This window comes from Coregonus clupeaformis, chromosome 29 (genome assembly GCF_020615455.1).
Source record: "Coregonus clupeaformis isolate EN_2021a chromosome 29, ASM2061545v1, whole genome shotgun sequence".
NCBI classification, from domain to species: Eukaryota; Metazoa; Chordata; class Actinopteri; order Salmoniformes; family Salmonidae; genus Coregonus; species Coregonus clupeaformis.
In genome coordinates, this window is record NC_059220.1 from 24,385,300 (window position 1) to 24,402,235 (window position 16,936).

General features: G+C 42.8%; 1 protein-coding gene across 2 annotated transcripts in view; it reads right to left on the reverse strand.

Moving 5' to 3' along the window:
• Positions 1 to 4,974: 4,974 nt before the first annotated feature.
• Positions 4,975 to 16,936, reverse strand: part of LOC121544898 (echinoderm microtubule-associated protein-like 5) — a 50,823-nt gene continuing 38,861 nt past the window's right edge. Inside the window, exons 21-44 of one of the 2 annotated variants that reach the window (XM_041855128.1) lie at positions 16,319 to 16,460; positions 16,044 to 16,196; positions 15,436 to 15,567; positions 15,082 to 15,170; positions 14,514 to 14,690; positions 13,852 to 14,053; positions 13,553 to 13,679; positions 13,158 to 13,172; positions 12,657 to 12,665; positions 12,489 to 12,567; positions 12,015 to 12,144; positions 11,649 to 11,747; positions 11,214 to 11,234; positions 10,007 to 10,180; positions 9,668 to 9,876; positions 9,079 to 9,236; positions 8,753 to 8,867; positions 8,449 to 8,637; positions 8,124 to 8,296; positions 7,830 to 7,992; positions 7,616 to 7,719; positions 6,856 to 7,009; positions 6,257 to 6,357; positions 4,975 to 6,046 (exon numbers count right to left, since the gene is read on the reverse strand). In XM_041855128.1, coding sequence (XP_041711062.1) covers positions 6,010 to 6,046; positions 6,257 to 6,357; positions 6,856 to 7,009; positions 7,616 to 7,719; positions 7,830 to 7,992; positions 8,124 to 8,296; positions 8,449 to 8,637; positions 8,753 to 8,867; positions 9,079 to 9,236; positions 9,668 to 9,876; positions 10,007 to 10,180; positions 11,214 to 11,234; positions 11,649 to 11,747; positions 12,015 to 12,144; positions 12,489 to 12,567; positions 12,657 to 12,665; positions 13,158 to 13,172; positions 13,553 to 13,679; positions 13,852 to 14,053; positions 14,514 to 14,690; positions 15,082 to 15,170; positions 15,436 to 15,567; positions 16,044 to 16,196; positions 16,319 to 16,460 — 2,952 coding nt within the window. In that variant the 3' untranslated portion in view covers positions 4,975 to 6,009. The remainder of the gene's footprint in view (positions 6,047 to 6,256; positions 6,358 to 6,855; positions 7,010 to 7,615; positions 7,720 to 7,829; positions 7,993 to 8,123; positions 8,297 to 8,448; positions 8,638 to 8,752; positions 8,868 to 9,078; positions 9,237 to 9,667; positions 9,877 to 10,006; positions 10,181 to 11,213; positions 11,235 to 11,648; positions 11,748 to 12,014; positions 12,145 to 12,488; positions 12,568 to 12,656; positions 12,666 to 13,157; positions 13,173 to 13,552; positions 13,680 to 13,851; positions 14,054 to 14,513; positions 14,691 to 15,081; positions 15,171 to 15,435; positions 15,568 to 16,043; positions 16,197 to 16,318; positions 16,461 to 16,936) is intronic. The other variant, XM_041855129.1, reaches the window with a different exon arrangement.

A 16,936-nucleotide genomic window follows, 5' to 3' on the forward strand; every position in this document is an offset into this window, starting at 1 on the left:
CAGAGAATTGAATGTTCCTTTCTCTACCATAAGCTGCCTCCAACGTCATTTTAGAGAATTTGGCAGTATGTCCAACCAGCCTCACAACCACAGACCACGTGTATCCACGCCAGCCCAGGACCTCCACATCTGGCTTCTTCACCTCAGGGATCATCAGTGGGCAAATGCTCACCTTCGATGGCCACTGGCATGCTGGAGAAGTGTGTTCTTCACGGATGAATCCCAATTTCAACTATACCGGGCAGATGGTGTCGTGTGGGGGCGAGCGGTTTGCTGATATCAACGTTGTGAAAAGAGTGCCCCAGTGTGGGCTTATGGTATGGACAGGCATAAGCTACAGACAATGAACACAATTGCATTTTATCGATGGCAATTTCAATGCACAGAGATACCGTGACGAGATCCTGAGGCCCATTGTCATGCCATTCATCCGCCGCCATCACCTCATGTTTCAGCATGATAATGCACGGCAAGGATCTGTACACAATTCCTGGAAGCTGAAAATGTCCCAGTTCTTCCATGGCCTGCATACTCACCAGACATGTCACCCATTGAGTATGTTTGGGATTCTCTGGATAGACGTGTACGACAGCGTGTTCCAGTTCCCGCCAATATCCAGCAACTTCGATCAGCCATTGAAGAGGAGTGGGACAACATTCCACAGGCCACAATCAACAGCCTGATCAACTCTATGCAAAGGAGATGTGTCCCGCTGCATGATGCAAATGATGTTAACACCAGCTACTGTGGTTTTCTATGACCAACAGATGCACATCTGTATTCCCAGTCATGTGAAATCCATAGATTAGGGCCTAATGAATTTCCTTATATGAACTATAACTCAGTAAAATCTTTGAAATTGTTCCATGTTGTGTTTATATTTTTGTTCAGTGTATTTACCCATTGAATTGAGAGCTTTCTGATTATGTCATGTTGATGATTGAGTAGCTAGGAAGTGTGGTCAGTCAATCACAGATAGGGCTATCAATCAGCACTGGGTAACTATGTTACAAGGGTTCATGTTCTCCGTCACTGTCATATGGATTTGTTTATAATTTTTTTCAATGTTTTTCTATTTTTAAAAAATCTTGAAAATGAGGAATTTGTCAAACTCACAGTTTAATACATGTACAAAATGATCATCTTTCCCTAAAAGCATGATGGTCATGTATTTTTACATGAAAGGGGAGGTTAACTTGGCCCCTCAAACAATCGATCTGAGATCGACAATTTTAGTCATGGGATTTAGTTGTTGTTTGTTTAACCCCTGCAACTACCATTAATTAGGGCATTACCATTTTAAATACTCATCTCTGTTTCGGAACATCAACATGTTTGTGAATGATTAGTGAATTTCTCGTTTCGAACAGGCTATCATCTCAACAGTTTATTATTAAGCTCGCCAAAGCTCGCCAAAGTGTCAAATTTACATAGCTTAGATCACTGGTTGTATGCAAATAGTTACTGGATTGATATAGGTTTTTGGTTCAGTTAGTATCCTCTGCCTGATAAAGAACTTATGTTGTTGTCTATACATTTTTTTATTATTAAAATGTGATTTAAGAAACATTTCACAAAAAATATTCAAAATAATCTTTACAAACGATATTTACATTGATGTAATGTAAATCAAAATATACAGTAAACATGTCATCTATTTAACAAAATTATAATTTAAAAAAGAGGGAAAACATTATGCACATTTAATATTTTCAATTTACTCTGTTAGTTGAGCAATATCATATCTGGTTACAAGAAACATACACTTATACAGTGGGGGAAAAAAGTATTTAGTCAGCCACCAATTGTGCAAGTTCTCCCACTTAAAAAGATGAGAGAGGCCTGTAATTTTCATCATAGGTAAACGTCAACTATGACAGACAAAATGAGAAAAAAAAATCCAGAAAATCACATTGTAGGATTTTTAATGAATTTATTTGCAAATTATGGTGGAATATAAGTATTTGGTCAATAACAAAAGTTTCTCAATACTTTGTTATATACCCTTTGTTGGCAATGACACAGGTCAAACGTTTTCTGTAAGTCTTCACAAGGTTTTCACACACTGTTGCTGGTATTTTGGCCCATTCCTCCATGCAGATCTCCTCTAGAGCAGTGATGTTTTGGGGCTGTCGCTGGGCAACACGGACTTTCAACTCCCTCCAAAGATTTTCTATGGGGTTGAGATCTGGAGACTGGCTAGGCCACTCCAGGACCTTGAAATGCTTCTTACGAAGCCACTCCTTCGTTGCCCGGGCGGTGTGTTTGGGATCATTGTCATGCTGAAAGACCCAGCCACGTTTCATCTTCAATGCCCTTGCTGATGGAAGGAGGTTTTCACTCAAAATCTCACGATACATGGCCCCATTAATTATTTCCTTTACACGGATCAGTCGTCCTGGTCCCTTTGCAGAAAAACAGCCCCAAAGCATGATGTTTCCACCCCCATGCTTCACAGTAGGTATGGTGTTCTTTGGATGCAACTCAGCATTCTTTGTCCTCCAAACACGACGAGTTGAGTTTTTACCAAAAAGTTCTATTTTGGTTTCATCTGACCATATGACATTCTCCCAATCCTCTTCTGGATCATCCAAATGCACTCTAGCAAACTTCAGACGGGCCTGGACATGTACTGGCTTAAGCAGGGGGACACGTCTGGCACTGCAGGATTTGAGTCCCTGGCGGCGTAGTGTGTTTGTGATGGTAGGCTTTGTTACTTTGGTCCCAGCTCTCTGCAGGTCATTCACTAGGTCCCCCGTGTGGTTCTGGGATTTTTGCTCACCGTTCTTGTGATCATTTTGACCCCACGGGGTGAGATCTTGCGTGGAGCCCCAGATCGAGGGAGATTATCAGTGGTCTTGTATGTCTTCCATTTCCTAATAATTGCTCTCACAGTTGATTTCTTCAAACCAAGCTGCTTACCTATTGCAGATTCAGTCTTCCCAGCCTGGTGCAGGTCTACAATTTTGTTTCTGGTGTCCTTTGACAGCTCTTTGGTCTTGGCCATAGTGGAGTTTGGAGTGTGACTGTTTGAGGTTGTGGACAGGTGTCTTTTATACTGATAACAAGTTCAAACAGGTGCCATTAATACAGGTAACAAGTGGAGGACAGAGGAGCCTCTTAAAGAAGAAGTTACAGGTCTGTGAGAGCCAGAAATCTTGCTTGTTTGTAGGTGACCAAATACTTATTTTCCACCATAATTTGCAAATAAATTCATTAAAAATCCTACAATGTGATTTACTGGATTTTTTCTCTCTCAATTTGTCTGTCATAGTTGACGTGTACCTATGATGAAAATTACAGGCCTCTCTCATCTTTTTAAGTGGGAGAACTTGCACAATTGGTGGCTGACTAAATACTTTTTTTCCCCACTGTATCCTTGTAAAAATAGCCACTCACTTTTAAACATACAGTGCCTACAGAAAGTATTCATACCTTTGACTTATTCCAGATTTTGTTGTGTTCCAGCCTGAATTAAAAATGTATTACATTTATTATTTTCTCACCCATCTACACATAATACCACATAATGACAAAGTGAAAACATGTTTTTTAAAATGTTTGCAAATGTATTGAAAATGAAATACAGAAATATCTAATTGACATAAGTATTCACACCCCTGAGTCAATACTTTGTAGAAGCACCTTTGGCGGCGATTACATTTTTGAGTCGTCTTGGGTATGTCTGTATCAGTTTTGCACATCTAGATTTGGGGATTTTCTCCCATTATTCCTTGCAGATTTTCTCAAGCTCTGTTAAGTTAGATGGGGAGCGGCAGTGAACAGCAATCTTCAAGTCTTTCCACAGATTTTCAATGGGATTCAAGTCTGGGCTTTGGCTGGTACACTCAAGGACTTTCACATTCTTGTTCTGAAGCCATTCCAGCGTTGCTTTGGCTGTATGCTTGGGGTCATTGTCCTGTTGGAACGTAAATCGTCGCCTCAGTCTAAGGTCGTTTGCACTCTGAAGAAGGTTCTCATCAAGGATTTGCCTGTGTTTGGCTCCTCTATCCTTACCAGTCTCCCAGCCGCTGCTGCTGAAAAGCATTCACATAGCATGATGCTGCCACCACCGGTCTTCACGGTAGGGATGGTGTTAGATGGGTGACGAGCTGTGCCTGGTTTTCTCCAAACATAGCGCTTTTCATACAGGCCAGAGTTACATTTTCGTATCATCAGACCACATCATATTTTGCCTTAAGCTCTCAGTCTTTCACGCTCCTTTTTGCAAACTCCAGGCATGCTGTCATGTGCATTTTTCTCAGAAGTGGCTTCTGTCTGGCCACTCTCCCATAAAGCCCAGATTGGTGAAGTGCTGTAGAGACTGTTGTCCTTCTGGCAGGTTCTCCCATCTCAGCCAATGAACTCTGTAGTTCTGTCAGAGTGGTCATTAGGTTCTTGGTCACTTCCCTGACCAAGGTCCTTCTTGCCCGGTTCCTCAGTTTGGTTGGACGGCCAGCTATAGGCAGAGTCTGGGTAGTTCCATATTTTTTCAATTTCCCAATGATGGAGACCACTGTGCTCTTGGAAACTTTCAACACTCTAGAAATTGTTTTCTACCCTTCCCCGGATATATGCCTCATCACTCGGCGCTCTACGGGCAGTTCCTTGAACTTCATGGTAGTTTCTGCTCTGACATGCTCTGTCAACTGTGGAACCTTATATAGACGTGTGTTTCTTTCTAAATCATGTCCAAACAATGGAATTGGCCACAGGTGGACTCCAATCAAGTTGTAGTGACATCTCAAAGGAATGATCAAAGGAAATTGGATGCACCTGAGCTCAATTTGGAGTGCCATAGCAAAGGGGTGTGAATACTTATGTAAATTAGATATTTCTGTATTACATTTTCAATGCATTTGCAAAAAAAACATGTTTTCACTGTCATTATGGGCTATTGGGTGTAGATGGGTGAGAAAAAAACATATATTTAATCCATTTTGAATTCAGACTAACGAAACAAAATGTGGAATAAGTCAAGGGGTATGAATACTTTCTGAAGGCACTGTATATCAATATGTATGCTCTTAATAATGTAACATAGCAGCACACTGAAAAATGGTCAAAGGAGAAATGCAACAGTGCATTGAAACATACACTTCCATTGCACACATACACGAAACCTCAAACAAGTATTCACACACATTACATGTTATGAAGGGTTACTGCACAATCTAAAAGATCGCTACATTTTAATTATCATGGTCACACACTGCTGGGGATTTGAGGTTCAACCAGTGGACAACACGGTCACATACACAAACCGTCAGGGTAACACAGTGACCAGGTCGGGTGTACAGTGCATAGTATGCTTTGGCATGCTGACATCCAGAACATAACTGTGGATGTTACATTCAGGAGGAAGGCCACAGGAGTTTAAATCAAAGAAATAAATAAGAACAAACCAGAATTAGTCCAAAGAAAACCTCTGAAATCATATAAAACAAACATCAAACCACTCCAAACCTCATCAGTCACTCAAAAAGTAGATTAAGGCTAAGGTAGTTTGTTAAACGTCTTTAAAAATTGCATTTTCATCAGTCACATGTACTCGTACCAACTGGCAAAACTGCCATTTAGAACGTTGACACAGAAACACTCCACCAATCCACCATGACCATCAAAATCATGTGCCGGTGATATGAAAGGAAGTTTTACAACTGTGATGTGATGTTTTGGAGAGATATTTGCAACGGTAGTGACTCAATGCCCTCTACCTCAGGGCTTATGAAAATGAGTGAAAATTAGGCTCACGCAGATGCTTGCACCTAGTGTTGAGGCAGTGAGTCATAGTGTTGAGGCAGTGAGTCATGGTGTTGAGGCAGTGAGTCATAGTGTTGAGGCAGTGAGTCATGTTTACTAGCTGCCAGGTGTGTTGTCCATTTTGACATGCTTTCCCCACAGCGGAGCGGGTTCTTCTCACTGAATAGCCATGCTGGGAAAAGCCCATGCAGCCCCCTGGAGTGGACTCAGTGGTGGATGGATGATGTGTCACTCCAGGTGTGTATCTCAGTGAGGGGCATGGACGCACCTCCAGACAAACAGGCTGCAGAGGACACAGAAAAGGAAGACGCAAAACACACTTATTACTGTAACAGTCAGACAGCAGTCTAATACCAAGCTACAGTAATTCATACACCATTGCAATTTTGATATAATTGTCAATTGCTGCAATGAACCAAAAACACCCCTAATGACAATGTTGTAAATTGAGACTTTCAGGGGAATATTTCACTAATAGAGACTGGAGTTCTACCTTCTATCGTCCCCACCAGCACTAATGACGAAGCGATCCCCACTTGTGAAGCGAATATTAGTCAAGTGGGCTGAGTGGCCCAGAAAGCGTTTATGTTTGGCCTGCAGGGAACAAGAAGTGTGTTAGCAAAATGGCTACCCCAAAACACCAGTAGCTGAGCTGAATTTAGACTGAAATTAGAATAGATGCATAGGTTAGGTGGCACTGTTATTATGTCATCCTGGTCAATCACAGGCACACTAACATCACAGAGACACATGAATGGTACACATTGAAACCACGAACATAAGCCCGAATCACATTAGTGGAAGTTCACCAGCAAAATAAATAAGTACTATTTTAAGTCAAAGTGAATATGTAGACTACTGTACAATATGATACATTTCATGAGTAATCGATTCAACAAGTATTAGCAGTTATAACAAATGTAAAGTATAAATGTAAGTGTAAGTGACGTAAATAAAGAAATATAACTCACTATTCTATAATTGTAAATGTATACATTTCTGCCATCTTGGAATGATAAGGTACAATTTAACCAGAATTCAATATTTACACAGAGACATAAATCAGCATCATAGAACACAGATTATACTTACAAACTTTTCTGGACATGGAAAGTCAAACAGCTTTACCATTCCAAAGTCATCGCCTGTGACAATGTTCAGGCCAGAGTGGGACACACAGGCACAGGTGACGTCTGCTTTGTCAGTGTTACGGGACCAGATCCCCACAACCTCGTCCCCCAGGACACTGGCCAGACAGTGAAACATCACATGTTAGACAGGAAGTAACTCCAATGATCATGTGGTGCTTTGACGGGCCTTTTCTCAATTGGATTTGCTCAACTCCTGCGTCCTCTCTCCTCCGTCCTCTCTCGCCTCCTTTTGAAAAAGGTCAAAGGTAATCGAGGAGAGGCGGCGAGGAGAAGGAACGTGGACGAAAATGCGCTTGTATTAAATAAGACTCTCCTCTCCACTCACACATCAACAGGCAAATGACGTTTAACTGTGTAAAGCGAGACATTTTATAGATAAGAATAAGCAGCATATCGTTTTTAAACGTTGCATGCTTTTCTCCTTCGAGAAAACAACTGCTTTAAAGGGGGTGTGGCAGATATCAAAACTCTTCTGCGAAGGACTCAGGTAGGATACACATGACTATCCTCGATGAAAGGTGGCTATCGAGGAGGAGAACACCCTCTTCCGTTCGCCTACTGACAAATTCACACTCTCCTCGACCACTTATTGGTTTCCAGGACGGATGCCAGGGTGTAACCCCTGTGTCCTCAGTATGGATTATTTCATATGGCCATGTCAGTAGTGTGATTACTATGGCCCTAACATAACACACACTCACCTTGTCCATGTGGCCCAGGTTATCCTGTCTATGACTGACTGCTCTGTGACCTGCTTTCCAGATGGCACCTCATACACCAGCCGCTTGTAAGCACCAGTAGATATCTGTTTGGGTAATAGCAAATAATAATACAGTCTGAATATTGTGAGTTTCATATTGGAGGGTTAGTATGCATTTACACAAACAATCATAGACACACAGATCTTGTGTCTACCTGAACATAGCAGCTGTCTGCAGAGAAGTCCATCTGCATGACAAAGCTGGGGATGTCCCTGCAGCAGTTAATGCGGTTGAGTTGTGGTCCAAGCGTTAGATCGTAGAAGTCAACCGCATTCTCACTGGAGCCCACTGCCAAGTAACGTGAATCTGGACTGAACCTGAGGAAGAAAGATGTTAATTTCAAAATGTGTCCTCTGATATTTGTTACAACACAGAGAAGAATACTCAGTACACTTGGGATGGCTTTCCACCATAATAAGCACTGAGTGATTTTGAGTGATTCCCCCACCTGATATCTTGGATGGGGGAGCGGCGGTCCCTCTTCTTGCCCCAGATCTTGAGTGAGGTGACCAGCAGGATAATGAACTCTCCGTTCTTCATGCCGATGGCCACCATGTCCCCCTCAGGGCTGTAGGCCACTGCACGCGCTGGGTGGCCCAGGTTCACCTTGTTTAGCATCTTCTGTTTCCCCAAAAAAGATTAAACACAGAGAAAGTCAACACACAAGGTTCTTATAGTGCCTCACTTACAACACATCAGTAGAATCAAGTACAATACATCTGTAAGAAAGATTCCATCAAAAAGCTAACAGGACACACTGAGAGGCTCCTGACCTTCTCTGGGATGTCCCACAGCCTCACAGTGCCATCCTCTGCAGCAGACAGGAACACATCCCGAGTGGGATGGGTGCCCACACCCCAGATCGGTCCATCCATGTGGCCGTTCACCAGGATGTTGCACGCTGCGTTCTTCTCCCCCACCTCAAGTATCTCAGCGTTCCGCGTTCCTACCAGGATTTTACCCTACAACAGCAACAAGGGAAATGTGGATGAAAAATCCAGATGTGGACTTGATCCTTAACCAAAGCATGGCCCATTACACTATTCTTTATTCCCAGTGGATGGTGGAGAGCCTTACCTTTCCTCTGCATACGGAGCGCACACAGTCTATGATCTGTCCCGTCTCCAGGCGGAAGGCTCTGCAGCGCTTCAGCTCCTGGTCCCACAGCTTCAGAGCACCTCCTTCCTTGGACCTATAGGGGGCACCAAACACAACACTGTTGTGACTACTGCATACCGAAATCGGAGTTTCCATTCAGGTTTCATACTCTCATTCCTAACTGTATTTATTTAAGAAAACTCATTAAATAGCAGACGTAGATGAATGAATCCAAGTCAGTTTATTGAGATCAGAGGGCTAACAGTAGTGGTAGCTGGTACAGTGAGGAGAGGAGCAGTACTCACGGTCTTTCCTTGCCTCCAGTAACGATGAGGCCATCTCTTAGTGTGGTGTACATGGTGAATACAGGCCCTGTGTGGGCCTTAGCCACTACTCTCACTAGAATGTGCTCCTTCCACACACACACATCCCCACTAATGGTACCTGTAAATGTCAAGTTATTCTGAAAAAAAAACAACAACACTAATCTAGTGATCTAAAAGAGCAGAGGAGAATTGCACAGACAGTCAAGCAGTACAAGAATCAATGACATTGCATGTTATCCATTTTGATCCGTATTATCATTGTTAACCATAGCCAAGTATATTCAATAGGCTTTTATATGCATGTAATTATTACTACATATATCATATATGTGTCATACTGCACACCATTGTCATGCCTTTGAAATGAAAGGTAGGTTATATTAAAATGTTTTCAACATGAATTCAAGTCATTAGCAAATAAAATAAATAAATATAGTATGTCTTAACAATAAGCAGAATGTCAAATGTTAATGCTGATTATACATATTCCATAGGGAAATTGCACATGCAGTAACTGTATTGTCCAATTGGGTATCATATGGCAATAGAGAGTGGGGAATGGACTTACAGCCCCAAATGCCACAGAGAGCATGGTCTGCATGCGGGCGTCCTCTATGGTACTCATCACGCCCTTTTTACTGAGCAGAGCCCGGCCCGCCAGCGTCCAGAACCTCACATGCTTGATACCCACAGACACAAACTGGGTGTCCGAGTCTGGACGGAACTCCGCCACAAAGATCCGCTGAATGTGACCTGACCGGCTGGCCACGTTGACACCTTGAGAAGAATGATTTATTATTACAAGCTCTGTAGGTGATATATCTACCTGTATTCGTTCCAGCTGGGCACTAACAGGTGTACCGTGATGAGGTGAATAGCCTGTATTGAGTTGGTGTTAGGTGTTTACCTTCTTGCCACTTCCAGATGGTGATGGTGTGTTCTGGGTCCAGACCCACAGAGAGCAGCAGCTTCCCAGTGGCACTGAAGCTAACCGAGCAGACGCCCCGGGAGTGGAAACAGCGCAGGACAGACAGCGTCTGCTTGTTCATGGCGTCCCACACATGAATGGAGGGCGACGTGGCTGAAGGAGGGAACAAGAGAATTGTAGATTCAAGCTTCATGTATGCTGGCTGAGAAGAGGACATAAACTTTTGGTCCAAACTAAATCCACAAATGATTATGTGACTTTTTTATTCTAAAATAGTTGATCAGGGATATTAAATATCAATGGTGCATTCATATAAAAACGTGTCTTGAATAAAGTAGCCTACTAATGTAAGTGGGGGTCAAACAAGAGCTGCAAAGGCTTCAAACCAAAGCAAGCAAGTTTGTGTGAGGTGCACACTTGCCCTTCCCATATAACCCACTAGGTGGCAGTGTATCAACATTGTGGATGTAGTAGAACAGGGTTCCCCAACTGGTATCTGGATAGCTGTTAATCAATTAAACCACTCTCTATAAAGGAGATAAGGATATTCTCAATCTACCATAAGAAATACATCTTCAGGGATCATTTCAAAATTATATTTTTCCTTTAGTGTATTGAAACACTTTGGTTTTATTTGGCCCCCCAAATGTTCTTAACAATAAAAAACAAAATATCATTGTTGGACATAAAAGACTGTAAAGACACCAGTTATTTGAATTGTTTTAATCTGTTCCTAAGTATGCCCATGCTTAATAGAGAGACACGTGATCGTATACAAATGCAAGCAAGGTTTGAAATGATCATGTTTTTGTCAAATATTACATCTGTTTGGGATTCGTGCGGTCAAATTGCAGTCTACAAATGATTTGTAATTATGTTCCGGCCCCCCGACCATCCGCTCAATAAAAAAATCGCCCCGCGGCTGAATCTAGTTGATGATCCCTGTAGTAGAAGGTATTTGGATAGCTGTTAATCAATTAAACCATGCTCTCTATGAAGGATAAGAGCGTCTGCTAAATGACTAAAATGTAAAGGAGATATATTCTCAATCTACCATAAGAAATACATCTTCAGGGATCATTTCAAAATTATAGTTTTCCTTTAGTGTATTGAAACACTCTCACTCAGAATAACATTCTCTGCTATCTGGGAAAAACCAAAACTATTGAAATGGCAAAGTTCTTACCTGACATATCACCAGTATCACCTGTAAGGAAAAAATGAAAACATAAAAAAATACTACTAAGATCACAGGCACCACTACAACTCTATGACACTATTTTACACAGTCCAAGTGTTAATAAGATTATTGTCAGCATACTGTATTGTAGTAGTTTTCCTCATAAAGGAGCTACCACATGCAGCTTTTCATTCTCTCTTTAGAGACAAATAACAGCTGTTTTCAGAGCATGTGTGTTTGATAGGTTTCTGGGGATTGTGAGGCACAGAGCATGCGTGACAATTATTATTTTATTCAACCGTGTGGATATTTCGATTATACAGGTTAGCTGTTTCAGAGCACAGATAAGCGAGGGGGAGGGGAGTACAGTAATCCCCCAGCAGAACACACAGTAACAACACATAGGGGGAAAAACATGAGGTCAACCTCTCACAAACATACCTACTTGGCCAGTTGCCACCACGTTTGGGAATTTGGGGTGTTGATTGATAGTCAGGCACAGAATGTCATCACTATGTTCTATATAGAAGCTTTGGCAGGCTGCAAGGAAACACACACACAGACGCAGGCACATGCAACCACACACACACACACACACACACACACACACACACACACACACACACACACACACACACACACACACACACACACAAAGATATATATAAACTGACAGTTCTCGTAAGAACATTAAAGGACATATTTAGGATCTCAAAGAACAGCATTAAGACTCATTCAACAGTACTGTAAAACTCTGTTCAGATTAACACAACTCTGACATCCCTTCTCTACTCCAACCCCGCCCACCTGTGGTTAGGTTGAGGACGATGCCGACAGAAGCTGTGTGGTAGATGATATCCGCCCCCTCATTCAGGTAGTGGACGTTGTTGCGGCAGTCATTGCCACGGTAACCAAAAACCAAATCCAGCACCAGGTCCTGTCGGAGAGTCATGAAAGGGCCAGGGTCAAAGGTAATCCCCATAGCTACAGAGAGACGAGACAACTTCATTTTTTGTCAGTGTCAGGAACGACAGGACAGCACAACATGTACTTCCTCAAGATGTAATTATGGTTAAATCATGGTCCCTAAAGAGGAGGTCTGGAGTGGACAAAGCAGAACACAATCTAAATGATTGCATTACCAAAACAATGACCAACCCATTTGCTGAATGACAAATGCTAATGTAAAAATCTTATTTGATGAGATAGGTGGGCTTATGTTGGTTGCAATAGCCAATTATTTGGATGTGTGTATTTGTCCTGAGGTAACACCAGTCTCACCTCGATGGTCCTTTTCTTCTTGCCCACGTTGTTGGTCTGCAGCTTCTCAGGCTGTGGCAGTGCCCTGCTTACAGGAGGTCTGAAACAGAATAAGAACAGCTGCTGTGTATGACCCCATCGACCAATCTTTCTCAAGTCAAAGATCTGTGTCAAAGATATGTGTCTTACCTTGACCCTCTTCCATGGCAGCAATAACAAAGAGAAAGAGAACATTAGAACAAGGGTTTTGACAGCACAGCGTTCACAGCTGCCCCACCGACACAGCAGCGTAACACAACACTGACACTGCAGCCACTGAGGACATAAAATACACCATATTCAGCGCCACGGAGTATCCATACCAACCAGCACCTTCAGCATCTCTATGACAACCACTAACCGGCACCCACAGATGCTGCATGGGTTGTCAAACCATAGACTGAAGCAGACATTATTTTTATTATAGCCTGAAACCAAAAACATTTCCAAATCCCAGATAAAGACCTTATGTACGGCTTATTTGGACAATAGTTTCTGTGAAATACCATATATTAACATCCTTTATCAATTGAGATTTGAGATATCTGATATTGAGATAAGATACTGTAACTCAGGGTTTATAGCATATTATGCCTAGCAACAGGTACTTTTCCCTAAAGTAATGGTGATGTCTTGTGTAAAGTCTCTTACCTGACTACCCCCTGCCTTCAAGTAGAATCAAAGAGGAGAGCAGGACAGACAGAGACAGATGGACAGACATTGAAGAGAGAAGAGAGAGGTGAGGTTATCCTCAAAGGGGCAGTATGAATGCACGTAAAGGCAAAAAATAAACGTGATTGAGGAAATTTGAATTTACACAAATTGGATTGGTGGACCGTTTGGTCTCATTTTGACACATTCATTATGAGTGTCCAGTTGGCTGTGCTTTCACTACACCTCGTTTCAGTTTAAACTGATTGGCTCAAAGTATTTTGACTGTTCAAGATGTGTCCATCATGTGTCCAATAAAGAAAGTTCAAAAGAAAAAGAAAAGAAAAGGAGATTTGAACCCTTGGGTATCTCTCCACAGTGCTGTGGTTTGTTACCTCTCGTCTACAGACGGCTCCTTCAGCTGCAGGTGGGGTTTGACCCCAGTCATGGGTCGCACGTTGGTGGATAAGGCCTTGATGGTGTAGTTGATCTCATTCTCCCTCGTCACATCACTATCATAACCTGGCCAATGACAGAAAATGTCAAGATACTAGATCAGAACACAGCCTTTTTACCATCTATGGGAGGCTCCATAGAATTACATATTAGAGGGAGGCTATCTATATCAGTAGAAAATGACTCTATGTTGACTTCAGACTGAAGCCCCAGGTTTGGTTTGGGGTATATTTCTCACCCCCATCATCCTCGCTCTCGATGTCCGACTCTTCGCTGTCACAATGTCTGGCCTCCCGGTGCCCCTCTGCCTCGTGGGTCCAGATCATGAGGCACGTGTCACCCCCGCCGACCGTCACCAGGAGACCGTTGTCATGCGTCCAACGCACGTTAGTCACATGGGTGCTATGGGCCACATAGCGCTTGAACTTTGCATACTTTCCCTGTGGGCAGAAGTAGCATTAACTTAAAACAACATTGTTTTAACATTAGCATAGAATTAACATAACATTAGTGTAAATGTTTCATTTTTTAAACATTTTAGTCATTTAGCAGACGCTCTTATCCAGAATAAACTACAGTTAGTGCAAACATCTTAAAACAGCTAGGTGGGACAACCACATACAATATCTCAGTCATAGTAAGTACATTTTTCCTCAATAAAGTAACTATCAACAAAGTCAGTGCTAGTAGGAAACATTCAAGAGGGAGTGTTAGTTCACCAAAGGCAAACTATTTTTTTGTAAATACTTTTTTAGATGGGTGGGGTGGGGGGGCTGGGGTTCTGTGGGATTATTTAAGATACTCTTTGAAGAGGTAGGGTTTACTTTCCAGTAAGGGCAAGAGGACATTAATATATAATATTTATTATATTATAATAAAATATGAATATCAGTGTCTTACCTTGACAGGATACCTGAATAGCTTGACGTATCCCAGATCATCCCCCGTTGCTAGCACCTTTCTGTCGTTGCTAAGGCAAGCAGCGGTCACCTCGGTAACCTCACGGACCACAGGCCAGATCCCCTCACAGGACGTCCCGAGCACACAGGTCCATGTGCTCCAGTCTATCTTCTCCACCTGAAGGAGAGGCGGAGGAGAGAGGAGAGGGGAAGGGAGAGAGGAGAAGTGGGAGGAGGGAGGAGGGAGGAGAGGAGGACTAGTGGTTCCTATGAGATTTGACACAGCACCAGCCTGACAGCATCTATCATCTCTAACCCCTATCTCCTTAGTGCCCTCCACTCTCTGTGTCTCACAAGGTGTCTGAATCTCACACAGTATAAGGCCCTAAAAACACTATCCCATTTCAATTGCCAGAATTAGAAAGATGCTGGAGAAAAGTGGGCCGTGTTAATGCTTGAATGCCCTTCCCATGCCGTCCTGTGACATCCCGGGGGGAAAAAGTAGGCCAGCCCCGCTATAGCCACCACAACGCCCTGGGCCATGGCAGAAGTGTCTGTGCTGTGCTTACCTCGGTAGCAGGAATGGTCTGCTTTTTCCCACGTGGAGCTTCAAAAAATAACTGCTCTTTAGCACCAGTGTTCACTTGCAGTAGTTTTCCTGTGAATGAGAGAACACAGTTAAAATTTTATCAGATTACAAATTAAACACTTTTGTGCTTTATAGTAGCATTATCATTCAGTTTTATACTTGGAATAACACAAAATAACTATTCCTTTACCCAGGGGTTTAAAATGGATTTCATCACATTGTGAATGAGCCAACAGTGGGAATAGCCTGAAATACAATGGCATTAGTCCAAGTCCACTGTCAGTTGCAAAGGTCACTGCCACAATCAGTGTAGTTGTTAAACCAACATGTTTACCTCTCTTGTCCCAGTCCAGATGGGTGATGTAGATTTGGGACCCCTTGCACACCCCCACCCTCTTGCTGCTCATCACATTATAGATGTCCACAAAGCTGTCACCTGACGCCACCGCCAGGTACTTCCCTGCACCTGAATAAACACAACAGCCATGTTTCAAAAGGGTTTCCTCATCTGTTTCACAAGACTGACAGACCTTCTGATCAGCAGCCAAGATAACAACACAGTACTCCATATCTACAGTATGTAGTCACAATTCTTTATAACAAAAAAACAACTATCTGCAAACCCATTGAAGAGTATTTAGGAGTGCAGACATCTACAGTATATAGTATAGGGAGGCAGTTAGAAGCACTATCGGTGATGTGTTGGGAAACTGGATAGAGTTTAGTTTCTAGCTCTCACTTTATCCTCCCCCACTACTCTCTTCCCACTCAGACAGACTTTGTCTCTCCCTGCCTGCCTTGTAACTTACAGTGGTGTATTTGGGTCAAGCCTGGAGCAATACCTCTTCTCCTCACAGCAGGGGGAAAATATGAATACCTGGCCACGTCTCAGCTGGAGGGGGTTTGTAGGGAGGGAGAGATGGAGGGAGGAGAGCGTCTGACCTGGTGAGAAGCGTATGTCTGAGATGATGTCCTTGCGGTGGTGGAAGGACACTAGGTCCTCCAGGGTGTCTGCATTGACGATGAGGAAGCTGCCGTCATTCAGGCCTACCGCCAGGGCCTTGCCCTCAGGGGAGAAGCAGCAGCAGCGCCCGCCTATGGAGGAGGTCAGTTAGTACCAATGCACCTAATGACTGTACGAACGCACCACAGAAAGAAAGGAAGGAGGTGAATGAATGTAGCATAGACTTCTCTATTTTGAGGGTTGAGTGACTCACCTTTCTTGAGCTTGCGTACAGCCAGCATACAGTGGCTGGGGGACAGGTCCCATATGCGCAGGGTTTTGTCATCGCTGACAGTGGCACAGAGAGGGAGAAAGGGATGAGTGGCCAGGCCCCACACCTCACCCTCCATGTGACCCTGTGGACCCATCAAATAGACAATACCATTCAATTCAGTGCAGCTCAATTCAACCTAATTAAGGTAAGAGAGAGATGGGTAAGGAACCATCTTCTGACCCCTACATAAAATATTTCATATACTTAGTTAAATAAATACATGTCTAGCACAGCCTTGTATTTGGCAAGCACACATCCACAGATTTGTTGTTAGAATTATTAAGTGCATAATGAAAATCAATGGTGGAGCCAAGGAGTCATAGCTTCTGTTGCTCGGCTTCACCCATAAGAAATTGCTCATTTGCTCTAGAGCATTTAACAAGGAAATGGGTAACATTAGCTCTGGGTTTCTTATGGGTCAAAGGAGGCCTGTGGAGATAGTAGAAGCACTTCTCTTTGCAAAATGAATTTACAAAAAAAGTCTGCAGTGCTCATTTATCAGTCTTATAAACAGTTGCCTAAATTTTTCTGCAACATTATTCCAGGTACTGTACAGTA